Source organism: Scheffersomyces spartinae (genome assembly GCF_019049425.1).
Source record: "Scheffersomyces spartinae strain ARV_011 chromosome Unknown scaffold_5, whole genome shotgun sequence".
Taxonomy (NCBI): domain Eukaryota; kingdom Fungi; phylum Ascomycota; class Pichiomycetes; order Serinales; family Debaryomycetaceae; genus Lizanozyma; species Lizanozyma spartinae.
In genome coordinates this window covers 569819-590154 of record NW_025065052.1, presented here as the reverse complement: position 1 = coordinate 590154, position 20336 = coordinate 569819, and the positions used below count along the sequence as shown (strand labels likewise).

The window sequence follows — 20336 nt, the reverse complement described above, 5'->3', positions numbered from 1 at the left end:
TGGGACATTTATCCGGAGATAACTTCTTCCCAGTATGGACGGACTAGTAAGCATAATAATAGATAATAATAAATAATAATAATAAATAATAATAAATAATAATAAATAATAATAATAAATAATAATAAATAATAATAAATAATAATAAATAATAATAACGTTCACAATACTACATTCAACTTAGTACCGATTTCATTCTTTGGTTTAGCTTCACGTTGTTGTTGATCTCCACTCAATTGATCTTTGATCCTATCGGTCATCAGCAAACGTATGTCAACCAAATTAGGACCCAGAGTTGATAGAGGACTGGAAGCCAATTGTCTCAAGTTTGTTTGAGAATGACGACGAGATCCAAGTCCGCTATGAATGTTTGAAACACTTCCAACATAAGATTGAGTTCTACTCAATTCATTGGAACGTATATCCAATTCACCAAAATCAAAGTACCCATAACCTCCTAAAAGATCGTAATCACCGGATGATCTCCGACGGTTTCTTCTGGGTTCAGTTTGTGACTTGGTAGTGATTCCTGTTGCTGTTGCTGTTGCTGCTGCTGCCGTTGTCGTTGGTTCATCATCTTCTGATAACTGATGGTTCAATGTAGATGTTTGCGACATCAGGGTTGCCATGTGCGACATTTTTTGGAATGCTTCAGCTGCAACACTGGCATAATCAGATGGATCAAAATGATCAACTGAGGGATCATAGTGTAGAAGAACTGGTGTTTCATTCCCACCAGTAGTAGCTCCTCCAGTACCTGCACCTCCAATAGTTAATTCAATAGGGTGTCTTGTAGAAGGGACATCTTTATCAATAAATTGTAGCTCTCTTTGAATGGCCAACTTCTTCAATTCGATCTTTCTGGATTCAGTATCATTAATGTCAATCATGAAATTGGATTTGGCTCTAACCAAATTGGTGAGTTCATGAATCACAGATTTAAAGGTTTGAGTAAACCTATGAGTTTGTCTATACTTGGAACATAAGGAAACAAACACTCTATCATTATGAATAATGTAACCTACTGCAAACCCATTATCAACAGCTGGAGGGAATCCGAATAATCTTAAGGCATTATTACCACAATTGGAAATCAACATCTCCGGACTAGTTAATTTATCTAAAATATAAGGATTGAATAAAAGCGGAACACTATAGTTTTCTTCCACATTGGTAGGTATTGGAGTTAAATGTGAATTCTTTTCATTTAAATATTTCATAGCCGCTTCCCGTCTAAGTAACGTTCTCAAAGCCATAAAATGTCTATGGAATCCTTTACCCATCATTGCATCATGATACTTTTGTGTGTGAGCAGCACAACATTCTTTAAACAATTCCCATTTAACTGAGCTATTGGAATTGGTTAAAAAAGTCTTGACTAAATTAGAAACTTGCTGTGATTGAACCCCAATCAATTCAGTTCTTGAATCTCTAAATCTTCTGGTGGTAATTGGTTCCAAAGTATTAACCAATTGTCCATATAAGGAATAATTCGCTATTTGAAATGCCAATTGTAATAAAGAATCAATGGTAATATTGAATTTCTTAATAATATGGGTTTGTAATTTTAAATCCAATGTTTCATACTCATGTTGATTAATTAAATCAGTTAATCTAGTCTCTGATAAATGAACCAATTGTAACAACGTAGGAGTCATGTTAAATATCATAGCCACTGGTTTGGGTTTTACTCCTCCTTTATCCGCATTAGCCAGAACAAATTCAATATTATCATCAAATAATGTATATTCGGAACCATTGATATTTTTAGCCAATTTCAATAAGGAATCCGTATAAATATCACTAATAAATCTCAAAATGGCCGTCAGATCCATAATAGAAGATTCCCAACTAATACCGGCCACGGAATTCTTGGTAACAACCAATTGTAATTTATCATACCATCTCAGAGTACAAGAACCACATTGAATATTACTAGATGTTAATTCAGATGATCCATGGGCTACAACACGAGTCTTTTCTGAATCATTTTTGGGGGTATTATGATCCAAAACAATTATGAAAAGGGCATCATCAATTGCTTTTAAATGTTCTGGATTGGATAATTTCAACTCTGATCTTGCTAATTTCCAATTGGAATAAGATTGAGTGGTTAATGCACCAAGAGATTTTTTAATGGCATCAATTGGTGAAATGTTTGAAGCTTCCAAAATGATTTGATCAATGATTTCTGCCAATTCAACATCCAGAAACCAAATTTTATGTTTTGATTTAGCATCTTCTTCTTTAGTCAATGGAGTAAGCACTTCCAACAGAAAGAATTGATTGTTACAAAGGAACACTATATGTCTTGAATCATCCATATTAGTATATTTCTTCATGGTAACATGTCTACCCAATGACGACGCATCCGGTGACTCATCTGGAATTCTACTAGTTCCAAACAAGTTATAATAACACTTCATAGATAAGGGAGTTTGATTTTTAGGAGTAACATCTGGCTTCAACGTCTTGTTTCTTAATGTAATAATGAATTTCAAAGTAGAATTAATCAAACTTGCAGACCGTTCAGCTTGACTTGGAGGATGTAAGGTTTTAGAATAAGGATCCTCTTCTAAAATCAAATAAGGATTCCTAGGTAAAATGTCATTTTTCAATTCACCATAAATACCTGGAGCTGTTTCACCATTAACAAAGTTCAAATAGTTGGTAAGTTCAGGGTCCAGTTTATAAATACTTTCTAAATGTTTTTGAGCAGTTAAAACCGTTTTATTGGACATAAATGATGTGGCTTCCCTAAACACTTCAGCATATTCTTCAGATGAAAGAAGTGGCTCTAATACTTCGAGTAATTGTTGAACCGTCAGGGTTAAAGTGGGGACTGGCAATTTAGGAACATTTTCTTCGTGTTCAAAAGTATCGTAGATCATATTAAAAATAATGAGTTAACAAAGTGATAGGTATTATATTATAAATTAGATCCGGGGAAGGGGGGAGGGATCATTGGCGGTATTTATACCCGGACGGATACGTGGTGAATCTACCCCATACTTTGGTATTGCCACGACCACATACCAATTTTTTGTGGGGTAAATTTTTGTACCAATCAACTGGATGGATACATGTAACATTATACAAAACATATCAAGTAGCTATTGTGATATCATAGTAGCTATTGCTACCATGTGGTAATGTGAAGTAGTGTAGTGTAAGTGGTCCTATACGAAGTAGCACTATATGGTGTTACGTGAAGTAATAACCGTAGGAGAATACTATAATCGTGACCAATACTACTTTGAACAACATATCCATTCAATTAGCAATATTATTAGTATATGATAGCGTAGCTATGAACAGATTCTCCTACGATATTGGATGGAGTTAAGACCACGATGGTAATGATGTGCACGACTGCCGCACCTCTAACTCCGGGAATACTTCTGAATTGAGTTGAATTGGACTAATCAAATTAAAATACATTAAAATCTACGTCATCAATATTTGTTTAAAACTTTTGGATGGTCTGGTAGAAAGACTCACCTTGAATCTTAGCAATTTCCAATTCCAAAGCAGATGGAGATCTGGAACCATCCGCACCAGCAAAAGTACCAGCACCCCATGGAGAACCACCGTGAACTTCTTCCAAGTTGGTAATCTTTGGGAAAGCCTTAGCATAACCCAATGGAACATAAATCATACCGTGGTGAGTCAAAGTAGACAAAGAATTCAAAACGGTAACTTCTTGTCCACCACCTGGAGTACCGGTAGAGACGAAAATACCAGCTGGCTTACCATGCAAAGCACCACTAGCCCATAAACCACCAGTAGTATCCCAGAAAACCTTCCATTGAGCTGGGAAGTTACCAAATCTGGTTGGAATACCAAACAAGAAAGCATCGTATTCAGTCAAGGTATCCTTGGTAGCAATTGGGTAATCTGGCTTAGCTGGAGCATGCATCAAGTCCAAAACATTTTGAGGTAAAGTTTCGGAAATTTGGTAGATCTTAGCTGATCCACCAGCAGCTTGAACACCTGCCTTAACCGATTCAGCCATGGTAGCAACATGACCGTACATGGAGTAAATGACAATAGCAACCTTTGGAGCCATGATGAAGAATTGAGTCCTTTTTTCTTTTTGGTTATGTATGTGAAACAGAAAAGTGTATTAAAACTACTTGCCTATAGTGAACATAAAAAATTAATTGTGGGTGTGTTATCGGTGGTAAGATCCTTTATATATGAACGAATATTTCGTTGATAAGTAATGCGGAAAAAATGGGTTAGTAATTTTTAGTCTTGAGTGTTTATTGTTTGTAAGGCCTTAGTAAAACACGGTAGCGCACACGGGAAACAAACGTCTGCACATCGACTGTCCCGGTAGAGGCACGTCTTTGCTTAGTGATTTTATCTTCACTTACTAACTTTGACATAATTGGAATTGATATAGTAATGGGGGAAGTAAGGGTTATAGTGGACCAATTGGATCAGAATATTTTATTTAATGTGTCGTTGTGTTGAGAGTCCCCCTTTCAGTAGTAAAGCGGGAGGTTACCAAAGCCTGTTCTGTACCGCCACATTGATACTCAGCCTACGCTCAAATTTGACATTCAACTGAAACTATATTACGTAAACATGCTTCACGTGACTCTACGTTACGTAAGTGCACGACATACCTGTGCACAATAGTTTACGTCAGATTGTACGTAAGTTTGGATTATGGGTGATGTGTGCATTAGTCGTGTCCCATCCAGTCATCGCCAGATAAAAACCTTATTGGATAGAACCTTCCCCATGTTTGTTGTTCATTTGCGGGGGTGGTATCCCAAATAAACCTTCGCCATCAGAACTCCGAGGTCACGTGCCATACTCTATGGAAACTCGGTGTCCCCTTCTCGAATCGAATCAATTTACCCCACTATCGAACTGTCATCTATAGGTTTCCATTCTTAGCCGTACTGTATAACAAAAACCAATATAGCTAACTTGTCATATATTACGTCTTTTTGTACTCCCCTCTCCTTATCACAGGATAACCGCCAAAATTATTTCAATCTCCAACTCAGATCAACTATAAATTAACTTTGATAACTCTTAATTTTTGTCACCCAACTTTTTTCTTCTTCTTATCATATACAACTCAATTTATTCAACTCAATTTATTCAACTCAATTTATTCAACTCAATTTATTCAATTTACTCATCTATTCATAATGCCTTTCAATTTCCTTTTCAACAAACACAACCAAGTTAAACAAAAGGAGAACGCAAATATATCACCATTAGATCCGGTATCGACTCAACATCCACCAATTAACTCTGTTCAAACTGGTCCCGGTCCTGGGCCAGGCCCAGATTCTTCCCAGTTGGGCAATATTAATCAAGTTCAAACGGGTATGACTGGAATGCTACCCAATAGAAGAGGATCCATTGCTTCTATGGTAGCAGCTGCTAGGAGGTCTTCTATTAGTTCTACTTCAGAAAGAAGAGAATCTGTTGCATCTCAAGGGTCTTACCACAAGTCATCCGACAACTTACTTGTGGGATTATGAAAATGAAATGAGAATAGTAGAAAAGTAATAACATAAAGATAAAAAATGCGGTATAGTTTTTCTCGGGGATATGTCTTTCTCTTTATAGGTGAATACAATGAAATGATAAACTTTCTTTGTAAATTTTGTTAGTAGAAGTCCAACTCTTGTTGAAGCAATTCAAGGTTATGTCTCTTTATTAATACCAGAACTCGTTTGCGGGCCACGTCATCTCCCATCAAATGCAAGATCTTAATTATGGAAATCATACGGTCATCACATGTTTTGGAAAGAGTTAAATTGTAACATCGAACATATAATTTATGTTTAAGTTCATCTTCTGGTAACAGCAGTAAAGATTTTATTAGTCCACTTTCCATCATTCTTAATATAACTCGAACTGCCAGAGAAACAATCTTGGTGTGTTTATTCCATTCAGATTTTGTCAAGTTGGGTTTATTTTTCACATCAAGTATCATCAAATCAATTATATCATCAATCACGTCTCCTCGGGTTCTAGAATCGGCTTTAATGTAAAACAAATAAAACTCATTAAAGCAACCATTGATAAGTATTCGTGATCCAACTGTAGATCCAAGGGTGGTCACTAAACCCTTCCAAAAATCTTTCCTCCAGCTATACCACAATTCACTATACCCATTAAAATACCATCGGAAATATGAACTATAATCGTTTAATTCTTCTATCAAATATCTTTCAGGCTCCTTCATTTTCAAGAAGGATATTGATAACTGCATGGCTTGCTTTCGAACTCCATCAATCCCTTCACCCATCATCCTCACTAGACGTGGTAATATCTCATGATCTGAATTATAAAACTCACTCAACTTGGATTCAATTAATTTCATACTGGCTCGTCTTAAATGTGATCCAACGTCTCCTTGGTTAGTCATTGTATAATCATCTAGCCATCTAATTGCACAGCCAACCTTCTTATAAGTATCCCACGGTCTCAGCACCTTATCCCACGTAGTGCTTACACCTTGGATCAATAATGTTCTAATAGTATAATGAACGCTTGCATCCTCTACCAATAGACAGACGTCCCAAGGGCATTGTGGATGCCATAAAATACATTGGGCCAATATCTTGTGATGTGGGATAAGTGAAAGAATATATGACCATTGCCAAAGTGGAGCCGTTTCCATGAATTGAATAAATACTCCAACATCATATTCTCTGATGTTTACAGCTTTGAAAATAGGTATAAGTGATGAAACGTCATGATCATGATCATGATCATGATCATGAATCTTCAATCTATTTTCACCTTTAAGAATGGAGTCTCTTGACGGATTAAACACAAATTCTTTTTTGAACTGTAGAACCAACGAATTTTCCCATTGTCCAATACCAACAAGTATCATTAACCTTGTATCTAAGTCCAATAAAGAGTTGTCAGAAGATAAACTACTGATGAGATGATTCTCATCAAATAAAATAGGATAATCAGCTAGTGCAGCAAGTGGTAGCTTATTTATATTGTTGGTGGTAGACTTGGTAGTAATATACCAATGCAAGACTTTCCTCCTTCTTTCAAGATTAGGACAACTAGGTTCAAGCATCTTTTCAATCAATATCAGCAAGAAGAACTTCACTGGAACTCCTAGTTTAACAAACTCTTCTATTGTTGATTGAATGAGTTCAAGATTCTGTCGTAATATTCCTTGAGTTGCCAATAACTCCATTGCTTTCAATTGGAATTCATTCGATTCGTCAAGAAGTAATCCAAGTCGTCCCAAGTATTCTTGCACCACTGCCAAAGCACACCTTCGGATGTATATCTCCGAATCAAACATCACAAGCTTCAATAGATTATAGAAAACTGAATTAATAATTGTAAGCTGGTCATCGTGATAAAGTAAGTCCTTCCGTTTCTTTCCACCAAGTTCACGAACAAATCCATAATAGCAGAATAAAGTTGCTTCTCTAATATTTGTTCCCAATTTATTATGACTATCATTTTCCGGATAAAGGTTAATTCCAACCAATGATATTAGTTTAAAGGTGATATCAAGACTATTTCTTCCAAGACCATTAAGAAATATGTACCCATAGAATAAAAGACCAATGTGATATTGACCCAAATCTTCTTTAGGATTAAGAAACATCTGATTCCACACATATTCAAGGTATTGGTCGGCGTAGTTGACTGCCACTTGAGATATCAGATTGTAAGCAATATACATTGTTTTAGCAATTGTATATTTGAGATCATAGTTAATAGTGCTTGGAGTCTCTGCAATATCGTGCAATGCATTAATGACATTGGTAATGTTTGTATAATCTTTCTGAGTTGAATAAAGTTGGACTAATTTACCCATAAGCTTAACTCTATAAGGTAGTAGAAAGCTCATATCATCGGATGTATTGTTAATTGTAACGTTCCATATGCAATTTGTAATCTCAACTAGCCCATTTTCCTCTGACCATCGAATTCGTTTAACCAACTTGTTTAAAGCCATAAGATAACCCAAATGATTAGATCTTCCCTTAAGATTAAGAAATTCAAATCTAAGCGTTATTTGATCCAGTCGACTAAGCAAACGAGACATGATGACCGTTGCAATGTCCAAATTCTTCGACATTGAGTCATAATGGTCCAAGACCCGGAGTATTACCTTGTATATGCGGACGGAGATCAGCAGCAGCAGCAATTCCATTTCAGCTGTGACAAGATCGAAGGGAAATGGAACAAGAACCAAGTTAGATATCCATAATAAACTCACAAACAATTCATCATCAACACCATTGATCAACTCATACCCTTCAAGCAATTCAACTATCTCTGGAACTTTATAGATATTTGTAGTGAATAGTTGACTAATATACTTGAATCCACGAACCTTAGCAAATGTGTACACTATCTTGGAGATTGATTGTAAGTATAAACCCGTGTTAGGAAGGCGGTGCCCGGAAGAGACACGCACCTTGTAAAAGGCGTTAAGAAGCTGATCGAAATGAACATGAAGATCTTCATCAAGAAGTTTAGGTGATGCTTCAAATTCATCTATGGTTTGCACCAATCTGTTTGTCAAGTTTTCCAACTGTTTTGATTCATGGGTCTCACCGGCTATAAGGACAAGAAGGGACTCAACTCCGAACTTGATCTGACTTCTGAGTTCATCACGTCGACTGGTTAGCTGACAATCAGGAAATCCCTGGTCATCCATGCCATCACAGGTATACAGTGAGTCCAAGTTTTCCTATCTGGATTGTGGTTTAGTATGTAAGAAACTTGTGGGGAAGACACGACATAGAGAATAGGATGTAGTACGAACAGTGCTCTATAATGAAAATTGAGATAATCTGCTAAACTCAGATAATTATGACTAAATACTATCAGATATGATATGACACTCAATATATCATGATATCGTCCACAATAATGTGTGCTTTCGTTTATTGTGCATAAACGTTTGCAACCACTGAAAGGTTATACTTGTTGCATGGCATTGCAACGGATTGTATTGTATTGTACTATTGATGTATGTATATACTGTTCAACTATTAATGTAGCAGACTCGTTCGTGCCCTGACATAGGCAGTAAAGGAAAGTATATACATATAATATAGTTAAGGATGATGGAATATCACCAGTCGAACTTACGTTATATGACTTGTACTCGCACTCGCACGACCTGTACTACAACATTTGGTAGTCGAAAATTTTTCTATGGTAAAAGGCATAGCGACACACAGTTATACTATAAGCACAAATATACTACAAGCATATATTAGAATATGTTTTATAAGGTTACTCAAATGAGATCCATCATTGGACTTGCACCAGTGGTGCGGAAGAATATGCAAGCTCTTGGGCTCCGCAAACGATTCCAAACTGTGTATCAAAAGATCAGTCCTTCCACAGCACACCGATTATTATACGTTAAAGAGTTGGTCAAGGTAGAGTTGGTTGAGTCTACTAAGAGTACCAAGCAGATGAGATTAGATAGAAAGTTTGAACCTGGGTTCTCTGTGATAAAGGATGGAGCAAAGAAGGTGTACCAATAGATGGTGAAGGGTTTTTGAGTTATAAGGTTTGTTATTCGTTTTCATGTACATACTTTTTATTACACGATTAATTGACTGGGTTAATAGATTTGGATACACATACCAAAAAGAGTGCTGTGATGCCATGAAGATGAGCAAATATCTTGAGCGAGCAAATTAGGCTACCCCTGTTATTTTGCTCATACCTCAGCAAAAGTATATATGTAATCGATGGTCCAGTAATCAGAGCATGTATGGTAGTAAAAGACATATCATTTATATGAGGCTGCAGCCATTGGTACAAGATGTAACTGTTATTAATTTGGAGGTAATGAGATCCACCAAACTGTTACCGATTGCTTCACGTGGCAGCTTTACTTCTATTTGATGTCAATTACCTGCACCAGATCTGCGTTGAAAGCATTACTATTTCTCGACCTGAATAAGATCTTAAATTCTAACATAGATACTCCTGCTGTGGCTGTCCCATAAGATAAGAAACAGTTCAGTATTAGGTCTAGCAAGCATCCTATAGGATTGAAGAAATGGTCGTGCAAAGCCCAATATAAGACACTCGGGGTTTGACCTATTTGAAAGTGGACTGATGGATGAGATTTCTTTAATGAAAGTTCTTGTTCTTGGTTATCATCAGTATTATAATTCTTTACACTGTATCGTATCATTTCTTGAAAGCATTCAAACAGGTGTTTTCTCGTATTATTTATTCCATTCCACATACCAGCTTCATTATGTTGTTCCACACTATCAAGGCATCTCAAAGAAATACATTGACCCATTCGTTATTTTCAACGACGTTTGCAGTTTGCTTCCTCATAGTAGGTGCCAATTCCTTAGTGCCTTGTCCCCTTGATAACGTTGGAAATAACGAATCTGTCCTCGATGATAAATTGACAAAGTTAGAGCCAAAGAACTAGAACTAGACTAGACTAACCTAATCAGACAATCGAGTTTTGATATTCCAGACCCATTCCCTTGCATTCCCTTCACATTATTACATTAATTTTATATTGATTTTTCGGCTGGTCCCGCCATATCCTGGGCGCTTGCATTAAGCACACTGAACACCTAGATTTACATGGCCATACATTTATATATATATATATTTATGCCTCTTGTTCATATTATGGATTTTACATGGGGGGGTAAATAAATCCTTCCCTTTGAATGTTCAGATAGCTTATCCGAGATATTATTTACTTGTATCTCATGTGTACATTAGTTTTATTTAATAACTTTTCACCAATACTATATCATCAATTATACTTCAATTGTACCACTAACAATGAGCCAATCACAATGCTCAGTTTGCAAACAGATTGTCGCATCGTGAAAATTAAGAGCTAAGTCGCGGGCTTACGTACTAGTTTACGTAATCAAATGTTTGGAAGTGTCGAATGATTACAAATAATATAAATTAAATATAAACGTCCCTTTTATCTCCACACTAACCCGATTTGGATTAGATGTAAATACTTGTGATGGGGTTAATTATAACAAGTTAAGGGAAAGAACCAAAGTACTATGGCATTGGATTGCTTGTTGTAAATTAAATACCTCTTCCTTTCTACTTCTATGGCAGTTTAAGTAAGCAATTACTCTTTTTTACACTATTACTATGAGCGGATACTCATACCCCAATGCCACTGACTTGGCCAACCTAACTAAGATAACGGCAGATCTGTTCAAAGAAACTAACATAGCCAAGTATCTCCAGTTAGACAAACTATCACCACCACAGAAACCACAATTAATTGAAATGAAACCAGCAACTTCCCCAACACCAGGCCCTATTGAGAATTTGTTGAATATTAGTCAAAAGCTTATAGGCCAATATAAGATGGAACTTCCCTATTCCAATAGTCAAAGCAAAATTGATCATAATAATGAACCCGATAAGGAGAATGATGATGTATGCTGTAGTAGTAATAAAATGACAACTACTAACATCAATATAACCCCACGCAAGAATACAACTCACAACTCGGTCTCTGTTTCAGCTAGAGGTACCAAAAGATCATGGCCAACTGATCAACAAGATGACGCCCAAGACCATGAATCTGAAGTCCTGCAAAACTATAGTCTTGTGCTTAATTCAAGACCTGTTTCATCTGGTACCCCTCTCGAAAATAAGTCTAGCTTCTTCTCTCCTGCTGGTAAGGTTCCTGGTTTACAGAAGAAGCTGTCACTGGTGTCGCTTTTACAATCCACGCCGGTAAATAAAACGTATACCCCACTGAACAAGATGTTGAAGGCAAACATGGCAGTTGTAGTCAATACCGACAAGAAGCCAATCCAAATATATGCTGATAAGCCACAACAACATCAGCTACAATTACAAGCTGTTAAGAAGGAGATACGGATCTTGTCAGAAGATGCGAACAAACCCGAAGAAAGCACTAAGGATAAAAATGAATATGAAGATGGCGATGGTGATGAAGATGAAGATGAAGATGAAGATGAGGAAGACAAATTAGCTTGTCATGCAAATAACATCATGAGAATGGCCGTTGACTCCACGATGCTTGGATCCACATTTAATGCTTCACTTTCATCACACTATGATGACTCCATTGTCAATATACTCCAACAGCTGCTGATGCTGCTGCCTCATGATGGGTTTGCGTTTGTCCCGGAGACAGAAGATGCAGACAAGTCATTGATTGAGACCATGAAGTTGAAATGGGGTAAGAAGGGAAGATATAATTTGGATTCGAACCGTGCCTCGAGAGTTGAAATCAACGAGGATGATTTAAAGGCTGCTGTTGGAATATAGTGTAATACAATATAATATGATCTATGTACAAGTTATGACAATATCCTTTCTAATCTTTTAGCATCACGTAAATCGATATCTCTCATATGAAGGTTTGCTTGATTTAGTTCTTGGTTGACCATCGAGTTGATCGATTGTAGTTGGTCCAGAAGCCCCTCGTTGTGCCAATGATCATTAACGTGGTTGATGTCTACCTTTTCAAGATCAAGTACATATTCGATAGTTTGTCGCAACGAAGACTCCAGCTCTATCATACTCAATAGGTTCTCCAATATGTCGCGCACATACATGTCGACATGTTCACCGTCAACATGACTTAAGTATTGGTAGAAAAAGAACTGAAGGTTAGTCATTGATATCCACGACAACGGTTGCCCATAAGTCAGTCGAATGGACGACAGGATAAAGTCTTTCATATGCGATGGTAGTAATAGGTCATTCTGTACCAAATGCTTATAGAGAACTGCACTAGAATATTTACTAGTGGATGACTTGCCCAAGGCATGAACTATGATCAGATACAGATCGGGGTCTAGAATAGAAGACTGCTTAATCTTGGTTTGATGTAAGGACGAAAGCACTTTGATCACTCCTGTCAAGTTCTGGTGTGTACTAACATGATTGAGAACACAGTTGACAAACAAAGTCAAAGTCGTTGATTCAAAGTTATTATCAATCATACGTTGAACGTGAGTGGTGATGAACTTTTCCAAGACTAAGAGATTGGCAAAGGGGTTACCTCTTAAATGACCATCCAAATGCTTATTCGGGTTCAATTGAGTTTGTTCCAGCTCAAGTCCCAGGCAATAGTGGAAGAAGCGACTTGAGAGCAGATCACCAATATCCTTATACGATAGCTTAATATTTATCTTGCCGAATCGAACAACAAACTTGTTGATGACATCAAGGATTGGGAACATGTTATCATCTTCACTGTTAGGATCATGAAATGTACAATACGCACGGATGATATCAATGCTCAGATCCTTTGTCAATCCTCTTTCTCCTCGCATGTTCTTATGAAGATAAAAGGTTTCAATGACAGAAATGGTCGACATAACATCACCGTTCCGGGAGAGAACTTGAAGGATCAGCATCACTAGACCATCACATAGTTCACTTAAATTGCTACCAAATAGATCATCATCATTGTTGTTGCCGTATTTCTTCATGATATAATGATCAGTCAATAACTTACATAGACCATAATGATTGCCAGTCACTGCGCCTTGAAGAAACTGTACCCAACTATCATCTATATCTAGTTGACCAGCACACCCTTTATGTTCGTAGATCTCTTCAAGCAATGAACATAGTTCATCCCAAGCTTTGTTGTGCACTAAGAAATGAACCAATCGTTTGGTAGGAAGGTTCAGGACTACCTCCGTGAAACTAACACCATCATTTAAAAGGGTGTCAACAATATCATGGAACGTGTCCAAGGCTTCAAATATCTGATTGCAGTTGATAAATGTGTTGATATAAGCAGAATGATAGGCATAGGTATATTTCCTACCGATTCTACGGTTCACAAGTTGTAGTGGTTCTAATTCCGATTCCTTAAGTATCTTAAGAGCAGTTAAGTCCGTACTGGTACGACAATATTCAAACAGTCGTAGAAGACAATACCAAAGCTCTCTTCTTTGGGAAACACTAACAGGTAGCACTACCTGCAGAGCGTATTTATATTGGTTAACAGCTTCTATGTATAGATTTAAGGCTGTCTTAGAGTCTTTACTATGGATGGTGTGGAGTGCCTTTAGTAGGATTACGTAGTACTCCACCGGGATGGACAGAGGATGTTTCAATTTGATGCCCGAAACAACGTTCCATATTTTATTAGGATTAAGGGACTTTGTAGCTGTATTAATCTCTTTAGCAAATTGGTCAATGGATGGAAGACTAGGAGCTGTGGTTAGTAGTCTTGATGGTGGAACTATTCTTCGTCGTAAACTGTAAGATGCTTGTTGAAACGATGTGCGCTTCATACTAGCAGCATTAAGGGCTGTAGCAGTGAGCAAGAACAGTGATCAGTAGCTGTAGTGTAATGGTAACGTAAATTATTTAATGTATTTGGCTCATCATTGGTATTGACCAGTGGTAGTGAAAAACTCAAGCTTGACCGCACTTGGTGATAAAGACATAGAGAGCAAAGGAAGACACGCAGTAGTCCTCTTATTACTATTGTCATTGCTTACCATGGTCCGATCTATGTTGATAGCAAGAAGGTGGGCGTCCAGTTCCGCGTCCAGTTTTAAACCTGGAACTAAGTTCAACACGTTTGATAGAAAGGCTAAGTTGGCTCAAAGAACAAGAGCAGCAAGTCTCACACCTGAACTCTCCAAAAAGACAGAATATCTTCGTGATGAAGTGGCCACGAGAACTATAGAAAGATTGGCGTTTATAACTAGGGATTTCACCAAATTGCTTGATCTCGGAGCTCATCTGGGCAATTTACTCAAGAGCTTGTGTATGGAAAGTGAGATACCTGCTGAAGCGGATGCGGAACAAAAGGCTATGATCAAAGAGTTGAATGAGGATAGGCTCAAGGTTCGTAACAAGATAAAGGAATATGTTATGGTTGACTCTTCTAAGGAAATGCTTGAACGAGATGCAGAGGAACCGTTTAATACATTGTTCCCAGGTAAAATCGTCCGTGTGGTAGCAGATGAAGAAACGTTCAATAATGAAGAATATCTCCAGAAGGAAAACCAATATGATATTGTTGTTTCTAACTTATCAATGCATTGGATCAATGATTTACCTTCAGCTTTTGCCAAGATTAATAAGCTTTTGGCTCCAGATGGAGTATTTGTATGTACCGTTTTCGGTGAAGATACCATCTATGAATTGCGTACTTCATTGCAATTGGCTGAGATGGAAAGAAGAGGAGGGATCTCTCCTCGTGTATCACCATTGATCAAACTTGATGATGTTAACAGCTTGCTTTCACGTGCTGGCTTCAAGATGCTTACCATTGATTCAGAGGAGATCGTTGTAGGTGGGTTCCCAGATATTGTAGCTGTTTGTGAAGATATACAAGGTATGGGAGAACTGAATGCCGTTTTATCCCGTCCAGGGTTCATGCCTCGAGACCTTCTTTTGGCTGCAAATGAAATCTATAAAACATTACATGGAGAAGAAGGTCCTGATGGGAAGGTTACATTACCTGTGACATTCAATGTCATATTTATGATTGGTTGGAAACATTCAGATGCTCAACCCCAACCTCTTGAAAGAGGAACAGGTCAAATAGATTTGAAACAAGTGTTGTAACTATGTATATAAAACAATAATAAGGATAAGTTAAAAGAAAGAACTATGCTTATTCTGAATAACAATTTTATATATTGGTAGAGTAAGATATGATGTATTATAACTTGTAATACTTTACCTTTATAGATTAAAAAATGGTTTCTTTAGTACTCCTCTACTTTTCCAAAGTATATACTTTTAACTGTATCCTTTTAAATCACCCTGAAATTCCTTACGGTCAGTATACATTACTTTTCATAGGTTCTAACTAAATTTTTTTTATCTTTTGTTACGATTATATAGTGACGAAACCCCTCATGAGTTTCCTCCAATGCGGTCTCTTTCTCCTTAGTGGGTACCTCTTTTTACACTCACCAAGTCTGAATTTCCTTACTAGAAACATTGTCCGTATCGATATACAATGTTAGTCTTTCGTCATCGCCGTCCTCGTCGTCGTAGAGATCAAACCCTCCATGAACTTCACATGAATATATAAAACCCCATACTTCAGGTAGAACGGACGTTTTGTAGCTAAGTTTCATAGATTTCGCTCGTAATTGATCATTAGTCATTATGAGATAATACAGAACTACACTATTGATTAAATCCAACTTTAAGTCTTCATGGCTTTTCCATCTTCTTCGAAAAGAGGCATATCTCCCGCTACTTCTCCGCCTGGCTCGTCTCTGTCTGTTAAGTAAGGTATCATACCCACTACTTATTCAAACTTTATAGCACTATTATAGGGCATAGTTATTGTTCGGGTAACCGCATTCTCGGCATACTTTCATGAACTCGCGCTACCAAGTCGGAGAGCCCGAGGATTCAAGTGTGAGTATTTGCCTAATTAGGAATCTCAAGCCGAGCACACAGACATCCTGGTGATAATTCCAACATGGTATTACTCCACATTTCATTCAGTAAACTATAACCGTCAGTTTTCTTTCTTCTTTTTATTTTGTTTTGTTCTTTTCATTATGGCAAGGTATCCCAAAATGGTAGCTGATAAGTCAGTGTTGCCCACCTACAAGCTCGACTCCAATTTGGTCCTCTTGCCTGGTATTGTGTATAACTTGACGTTCACCCGGTTCAAAGCAGCAGCACTTTTATCACGATTCAAAGACCAAGTGACTAATGTTCCGATAATTACCGATCTACTCAAGGAATATGATTTCATTAATGAGGATGATGATGCTGGGCTAAGCAAATCTGAAGGTGATGGTTCATCTGTTGGTTCTCCAGTGGCGATTTCTGAGGAGGCTATTGAAGGGATCAGGAGATTTGTTGAAGTAGAGAAGACAGCCATTAAAAGAGATGGCGATGTGGTTGCTTCGTCCGATGCAATAGTTGTATCATCACCAGCCAATAGTCAGCAGCTTGAACAGCTAGTTCTTGCGGTGGTTCCCAATTTGTCCAAGATCAATGATCCCAAGGGCCCTCAACCAGACCAAGATAAGGTGGTTACTGTGTGTAGAATTGTGGGGATCGTGGATGACACGACAAGCATCAAGTTATCACTCCAATCTTTGGTTAGAGGCTTTAAAGTAGACAACTTCAAGCCTAGAAACACCAATGAAAGACTCATTGAATATGAATGGAATTATAAAGTCTCCCAAGTGGACAAGAAGTATCTGGTATTGGATTCACGTATACAAACGCTATTCAAAGCTGTTGATAAGTTTGTTATCGGGTACCAGAATGCTGTGACAACCGCAAAGGATAATAAAAATGGTGTCAATGGTAAACGGTCAGGTCCTAATGATTTGTTGATGCTACATCCGTTAGCAAATGCCTTGTATTTACAACTTGCCGGTTCAAGTGAATTTAACAAGGCGTACGGAGCTTTACGGAAACTATTGGATAGTTATAATAATGGGCTTACCAAAATTAACCCTAGATCTTATACTAGATTAATTGATTTGATTGCTGCTGTGGTTCCATTTCCCAATTACTCCAAGTTATCTGTTTTAAAAAAGGTGAATCCTGAAGATCGTAGTGAAGAGGTGATCCGCTTGATTGAAGATATCACCTCAGTTTTTGGTATGATCAAAGACAACAATCAAAGACTTAACCATTGGTTTTTCAACGAAGCAAGCAATATGCAAATGGCCAACATTGTTGCTACTCAATTAAAGTCAATCAGATTGGTATTAGAGGGTATGACAAACTCCCGCAATGATTTACGTCTTGCCAACCAACATAAGTCAAACATTACTTCCAAAGGCGGTACTCGTGATCCTAAATCTGGTTCAGGTACTGGTAATACCAGTCCTGATAGTGCTAATAAAGATGATTTAGATGAAGTTGATGATGATTTACAACCCATTACCGAGTTTATTACTAAGAGATTGCCTCAAATTAGTTCCATTACTTCTGATTCCAAACGTTTGTTGGTAAAGGATTATAAGAGAATTAAAAATTCACCACCTGGAAACTCTGATTATCATGTCCTTCGGAATTATTTGGAAGTGGTGGTCGATATGCCTTGGGACAAGTTCATTACGAAATTCAAGCTGAACAAGGATATAGACATTCATTTGGCTCAAAAACAATTGGATGAAGACCATTATGGATTGACACAAGTGAAAAGACGTTTGATTCAATATCTTGTGGTATTGAAATTGTTAGGAATCAACGCAGACAAGGAAATAGCCGAGAAGGCAGAAGCAAAAAGAAAGTCTATCACATCAACTAGCACTTCTTCTTCTTCATCTGCTACTTCAGATAATCCGATTATTTTGGGTAGTAGTGGTAAAGAAGTTAATCCCTTAAATTCATCAGCATCATCATCCCCTGATTGCACAGAAGATGAATCTGCAGCGACAGTGGTTTCCAAACATAATAAATCACCAATAATCATGCTTGCTGGGCCTCCAGGTACTGGTAAGACATCACTTGCCAAGTCTATTGCTAAATCATTGGGACGTAGTTTCCAACGTATATCTCTTGGAGGTATCAATAATGAGAGCGAGATTCGTGGTCACAGAAGAACTTATATTGGTGCTATGCCTGGTATGATAATCCAGGCTCTTAGGAAAGCTCGATCGATGAATCCTGTGATTCTTTTGGATGAAGTGGATAAAATAATTGGTGGTAGTCCTCAACTGGGTCGTTTGAATGGAGATCCAGCTGCTGCACTTTTAGAAGTACTTGATCCTGAACAAAATACTCTGTTCACCGATCATTACTTAGGATTCCCTGTTGATCTTTCTCAAGTGATGTTTATTTGTACGGCCAACGAACCATATAATTTGTCTGCTCCCTTATTGGACAGATTGGAAATGATTGAAGTTGATGCTTATGATCTGGAAGCCAAAGTGATTATTGGAGAGAACTATTTATTACCTCGACAAATCGGTCGTAATGGGTTCCCCTATAAGGAATTGGTTACTATAGATAAAGCTACCATGAAGGTTATTATTGATAAATATACTAGGGAAGCTGGTGTTCGTAATTTGGAAAGAAGATTGGGAACCATATGTCGGTTTAAGGCTGTTGAATATGCTCAACTGATTGGAGAGACTGGAAATGTTAGTCGTAATCTTCATACACCATCCAAAGCCCTTGTGGTTAAATATGATCCTGTTGTTCATGTCATGCATTTGACTAAATATTTGGGATCACCTCATCCTGAGGACACTAGTACAATTATGGCCGAAGTTGATCTAGACCGTTCTTATGGTGTTGTCAATGGATTATCGTACAATTCGGACGGTACAGGGTCAGTTCTTGTATTTGAGTCACTTGGAATTGAGGGTAACTCATCCCTCCACATGACAGGACGTTTGGGAGAAGTGTTGATGGAATCTGCACAGATTGGATTGACATATGTTAAGTCATTGATATATGGATTAAGGGCCGATTCTAGGGAAACCTCCATTGATAAAGACAAGGAAGAACAAGAACAAGAAGTTCACCCGGATATTGAACGAATGAAGAACTTGGAAATACATTTACATGTACCTCTGGGGGCCATTAGTAAAGATGGACCATCTGCTGGAATTGCCATGGCATTACTGTTCCTTTCACTTATATTGAAGAAGCCAGTGCCCATGGATATAGCCATGACGGGAGAGATTAGTTTACGAGGGATGGTTTTACCTATTGGCGGAGTTAAGGAGAAGTTGATGGGATGCTGTATGAGCAAAGGGATGATCAAGAGAGTGATATTACCCCGTTCCAATCGTCGTGATGTTATTCTTGAATACATTAGACAGAAACGAGGAGAAGATGATGATGATGACGGAGATGCGGAGTTAGGAGAACTACTTGACGATGATTCTCGTTACCGTTACGAACGAGATGAACCCGAGCGGTTCTTCCAACAGAAACATGGACTTTCGGTTGGATATGCTCGGGAGTTCAAAGACGTTGTGGGGATTGTTTGGGGAACTGAAGCTTTGGTGGGGGCTGAACCTCACCATCAGAAACTCTTGGAGTATCACTTATGAGCTGAAGCGTGTTTTGCGCCTCGGTATGCAGACGACTGCAAACGCGTATGACCACAAACGGAGCGCTACGCGGTAAACCACAATGTCGTTTCGCGGAGAATGTCGTGCGAATGTAATCACGTGGCTTTACCCACTGAGGACGACAATAACCAGAGGCAGCAAGCAATACATAAACCAACATTAATTAACATTAACTAACAGTACCACTCTCACTCTCACTAACACTAACACTAGCAATACCACCACTGCTAACCACTAACAGTACCATCGCTGCTAACCACTAACAGTACCACCACTGTTAACCAATCATAAACTCCACTTATCTTCCATTGC

At 37.9% G+C, this 20336-nt stretch overlaps 8 protein-coding genes across 8 annotated transcripts; 4 read left to right on the top strand and 4 right to left on the bottom strand.

Moving 5' to 3' along the window:
* Nucleotides 1-161: 161 nt before the first annotated feature.
* CTN3 (carnitine O-acetyltransferase) lies at nucleotides 162-2891 on the bottom strand (the record flags this gene model as incomplete). Its single annotated transcript, XM_043194880.1, has 1 exon — nucleotides 162-2891. The coding sequence occupies one exon, from the start codon at nucleotides 2889-2891 to the stop codon at nucleotides 162-164; it is 2730 nt and encodes a 909-aa protein (XP_043050631.1).
* A 575-nt stretch (nucleotides 2892-3466) lies between these two features.
* Nucleotides 3467-4391, bottom strand: PST2 (flavodoxin-like fold protein; the record flags this gene model as incomplete). The annotated part of the gene is made up of 2 exons (XM_043194879.1): nucleotides 3467-4085; nucleotides 4318-4391. 2 exons carry the CDS (start codon nucleotides 4389-4391, stop codon nucleotides 3467-3469), a joined length of 693 nt encoding a protein of 230 aa, XP_043050630.1.
* Nucleotides 4392-5638: 1247 nt separating this feature from the next.
* KQ657_004198 (uncharacterized protein) lies at nucleotides 5639-8683 on the bottom strand (the record flags this gene model as incomplete). Its single annotated transcript, XM_043194878.1, has 1 exon — nucleotides 5639-8683. One exon carries the CDS (start codon nucleotides 8681-8683, stop codon nucleotides 5639-5641), a length of 3045 nt encoding a protein of 1014 aa, XP_043050629.1.
* Nucleotides 8684-9254: 571 nt separating this feature from the next.
* On the top strand, nucleotides 9255-9524 carry MRPL33 (mitochondrial 54S ribosomal protein uL30m; the record flags this gene model as incomplete). Its single annotated transcript, XM_043194877.1, has 1 exon — nucleotides 9255-9524. One exon carries the CDS (start codon nucleotides 9255-9257, stop codon nucleotides 9522-9524), a length of 270 nt encoding a protein of 89 aa, XP_043050628.1.
* A 1615-nt stretch (nucleotides 9525-11139) lies between these two features.
* KQ657_004196 (uncharacterized protein) lies at nucleotides 11140-12297 on the top strand (the record flags this gene model as incomplete). Its single annotated transcript, XM_043194876.1, has 1 exon — nucleotides 11140-12297. One exon carries the CDS (start codon nucleotides 11140-11142, stop codon nucleotides 12295-12297), a length of 1158 nt encoding a protein of 385 aa, XP_043050627.1.
* Nucleotides 12298-12329: 32 nt separating this feature from the next.
* Nucleotides 12330-14130, bottom strand: KQ657_004195 (uncharacterized protein; the record flags this gene model as incomplete). Its single annotated transcript, XM_043194875.1, has 2 exons — nucleotides 12330-13963; nucleotides 14082-14130. The coding sequence occupies 2 exons, from the start codon at nucleotides 14128-14130 to the stop codon at nucleotides 12330-12332; spliced, it is 1683 nt and encodes a 560-aa protein (XP_043050626.1).
* A 366-nt stretch (nucleotides 14131-14496) lies between these two features.
* On the top strand, nucleotides 14497-15573 carry KQ657_004194 (uncharacterized protein; the record flags this gene model as incomplete). Its single annotated transcript, XM_043194874.1, has 1 exon — nucleotides 14497-15573. The coding sequence occupies one exon, from the start codon at nucleotides 14497-14499 to the stop codon at nucleotides 15571-15573; it is 1077 nt and encodes a 358-aa protein (XP_043050625.1).
* A 956-nt stretch (nucleotides 15574-16529) lies between these two features.
* KQ657_004193 (uncharacterized protein) lies at nucleotides 16530-20003 on the top strand (the record flags this gene model as incomplete). The annotated part of the gene is made up of 1 exon (XM_043194873.1): nucleotides 16530-20003. One exon carries the CDS (start codon nucleotides 16530-16532, stop codon nucleotides 20001-20003), a length of 3474 nt encoding a protein of 1157 aa, XP_043050624.1.
* Nucleotides 20004-20336: the final 333 nt, after the last annotated feature.